Consider the following 3,048-nt stretch of genomic DNA (forward strand, 5'->3'; position numbering starts at 1 on the left):
AGCTGTGTGGGGCTGGGAGTCTCCCTGCGAATCCCCCACCCTAACCTGAAATGAAAGGGGACACCAATGCACACACCTTCAGCCTTGCTTGGGTCAGTGATTTCCCTTCTCTCTGCTTTTTCCTTGTGGGAGGGGAGGCAGGGGGTGCCCGGCTGTCTGTCCAACACCCTCTCAGCTGGATGTTTTTTCTGTACCCACAGACAAAGGGGAGAATGGGGAGCCCTATCAGAGGAGGAGGGGTGCGGGGGCCAGCCTGCCTGACAGCCCCTCAGTGTTCCCCGTGGCCAGGGACGCTGCCCCGATGGCCGGCAGCAGCAGCTGGAGGCGGATTATGCTGATGATCCTCGCGATAACCATCCATAACATCCCAGGTAAGCCCCGTCGGTCCATCCATCCGTCTGTCTGTCTGTCGGTGCCGTCCTGGGAGGATGCACAGAGCTACCGCCTCCCCCCCTTCCTTCTTCTCCTCGCCGTTCGCAGATGGCACTTGCTGAGCGGGTGCTCGGGTGCTTTGTGACAAGATCTAGCGCGTCAGATCCCCTTCCCTTGGTTAGGGCTGAGCCGTGGAAGGTCTTGGCAGCAAAAGCCTTTGTGGGGAGGGGGCTCAGGGGGAGCCCGTGGGCTCGGGCTCGCTGCTGCGTCCTGAACATCTGCAGCCTCGCTCGCTGCTGCCAGCCTGTCGTGGGTGAAAATTGGAAATCTGAGAGTATATTGAGAAAGATGAGGTTGTAAAGACAACCGATTCAGGTCTCTCTTAGTTTCTCTTCTGGTCTGCGCACCAGCAAGAGATGCATTTTAAAGCGCCGCTTCTCAGTGGGAACACGTACGGTTGAGGTTTTCTTATTCAAGGGATGGAGTTTGCCAATAAATGCAAAAACTGCAGAGCCCCGAGTCTTCGAGGACTGCGTCCTGCCACGGGTTGGGTTTTGCAACTATGGAAAAAGATACAATAAAAAAAGATGAGATAAATTTGTAAGAGCTGAGGACACTCGGCTGCTTTGCAGTTCTTGGTGATGTTGAAAGCAGCATAAGGCAACCTTTTCAAACGTTTGCTTTCCTGGTTTCCTCTCTCCTCCCTCCTCTTTTCCTTCCCCTCCCCTTTCCTTTCTCCCTTCTCTGCTCAGTCTCTGCCTGTCTCAGGTTGTAGCCTGAGTGGGTTGTGGGTGCAGGAGGAGTAGGAAAAAGCTTTTCTATGTAGCTTGGATCGGTAAACTTGGGGAGAAACGACGACTGCCTTTGGTTTCTGAGCTGGCTTGTTGGCAAGGAGGTGGCTATTGTCAGCCCTGAGAGCTGCTGCAGCACGGGGCTTGCTCTAACCAGCAGAGCCGGGGAGGTGGGAGCTGCTCTGAGCCATCCCTTGTGCTTTTCAGTTTCGAGGGTGACTTTTAACTGATGCCAGAGCAGCTGTCTGGGTGGGTTTCCCGGGTGAGAAGACTCCGTTATGGGTCTGTCCTCCCAGATCCTGCGTTTCTCCCCCTGCAAGAGCGTGCCGGGGATGGAACAGCCGGATAAAATCCAAGCCAGCACGCAGCGAGCTGCCTCACGCTGGAGCCGGGCTGCGCGTGGGCGTTTTTCTCCTTGAGCGCTCCTGAGCTGCCATCCTTGCTAGCCTGGCTGCTACTTGCTTCTCTCAGGGCAGTAATTTTTCCCTTCCTCCCAGCCGGCTGTCAGTCCCCAGCACCCTCAGGAGCTCCTACTCCCGCAACTCCTGCACCTTTTGTGGGGGATCTGCCCATGCATTGCCCAAACGGGCCATTTCTGTACATTTTAACGCTGCTCTAGTCTTGTCAGCAACAGCAAAATAATTTTCCTCTTTTCATCCCTTTTTTTTCTTTTTCATTTTTTTATTACGGGTATGTAACTCACATACCTTAGTTCAGTGCTGCATATTGCCAGGGGACGTAGATGCCCGGCGGCTGAGGCAGGTAGGGAGCTTTAAATTAGCCACATGCACAAAAAAAAAGGCGGGGAGTGTTTGCACGGAGAGAACCATAATTGGATTTCATCCTTCAAACAAAGTGTCAGGATGAAGAGCCGGGTGGTGCGTGCATCTCGCTGCCTCGGGCTGTGTCAGCTGGAGAATCCTGTCTCTTGTCACTGGCAAAAAAATTACAAGTTTTGTAGAGGAGCGACCGAAGCGTCGCCCGTAGCAATAGGTTAATGGCAACACGGCGCCGAGGTGCCAGCCTCACCTTTCGTTACTTCTGCCAGAGCACAAAGCCACCCTTGGACAGTTTCAGAGGCTCAGACATTCTCTCTTGTGTCTTAAAGGTCACAATATTAAAGCTTAATATCCCGAAAGGTGTGCGAGGGAGGTGGCCTGCGGGTGGTTCTGCTGCTCAGCCCCTGCTCAGCATCTCTGGCCGAGGTGTCTGTCCCTGCCAAGCCCTGTCCCCAGAGTCTTGCTCCTGCTCTTTTCCAGCAGCCGTGTGCCTTTCCAGCAGCCCCACGGCGCTGTTTGTGGGGCTGGGTGGGTGACGGTGACTGTTTGCAAAGCCCCCCACACGCATCCTTCTTTCAGCGGGGCTTTGCCCAAACCCATCCAGAGGTTTCAAGACGCAGCGGTCGGACGTGAGCCCGCATCGGGCTCCCCAGAGCCCTGCCTGCAGGTCGCAGGGTGCCAGCACCGATTTCGCCCGAAGGAGTAATTCAGGTTGTGATTCAAACGGTTGCTCCTGGCCTGCCCTGCTCGTTACCGGGGTCTCTGGTGAGTCTGGCACGGAGCAGATGCTGTCCCACCTCTCGGGGCTCGGCACTCCGAGCGTGGCGCCGGCGGCTCCTCCGATCCGCTGCGAAAACCCCCTCTTGCCTGCGGCGCCGGGTTTGGAAACACTGTAATGCTCTACCTCAATTATCATCTCTGCGAGCGCGAAGGCTGGCACTATAATTAGCGCCGGCACCCGCAGCGTAATGACACCCCGGTTCGCCTGTGGGGCGGGGAGGGGGAGGCAGGAGGAGCTGAGAAGTTGGGGATGCTCAACACCTCGGCGCGGCTGCCAGCTCGGCGTGTCAAAACCGCTCGGCGGCTCCGTTACCGCGCCTGGTGCT

The 3,048-nt window shown here is 56.4% G+C and overlaps 1 protein-coding gene across 1 annotated transcript in view; it reads left to right on the forward strand.

The window, feature by feature from the left end:
• Positions 1–200: 200 nt before the first annotated feature.
• SLC39A11 (solute carrier family 39, member 11) overlaps positions 201–3,048 on the forward strand; it is a gene marked incomplete at its 5' end in the record, with an annotated part of 31,684 nt that continues 28,836 nt past the window's right edge. Inside the window, one exon of the mRNA XM_009878662.1 lies at positions 201–371. Coding sequence (XP_009876964.1) covers positions 201–371 — 171 coding nt within the window. The remainder of the gene's footprint in view (positions 372–3,048) is intronic.

Source organism: Apaloderma vittatum, unplaced genomic scaffold (genome assembly GCF_000703405.1).
Source record: "Apaloderma vittatum isolate BGI_N311 unplaced genomic scaffold, ASM70340v1 scaffold27211, whole genome shotgun sequence".
NCBI classification, from domain to species: Eukaryota; Metazoa; Chordata; class Aves; order Trogoniformes; family Trogonidae; genus Apaloderma; species Apaloderma vittatum.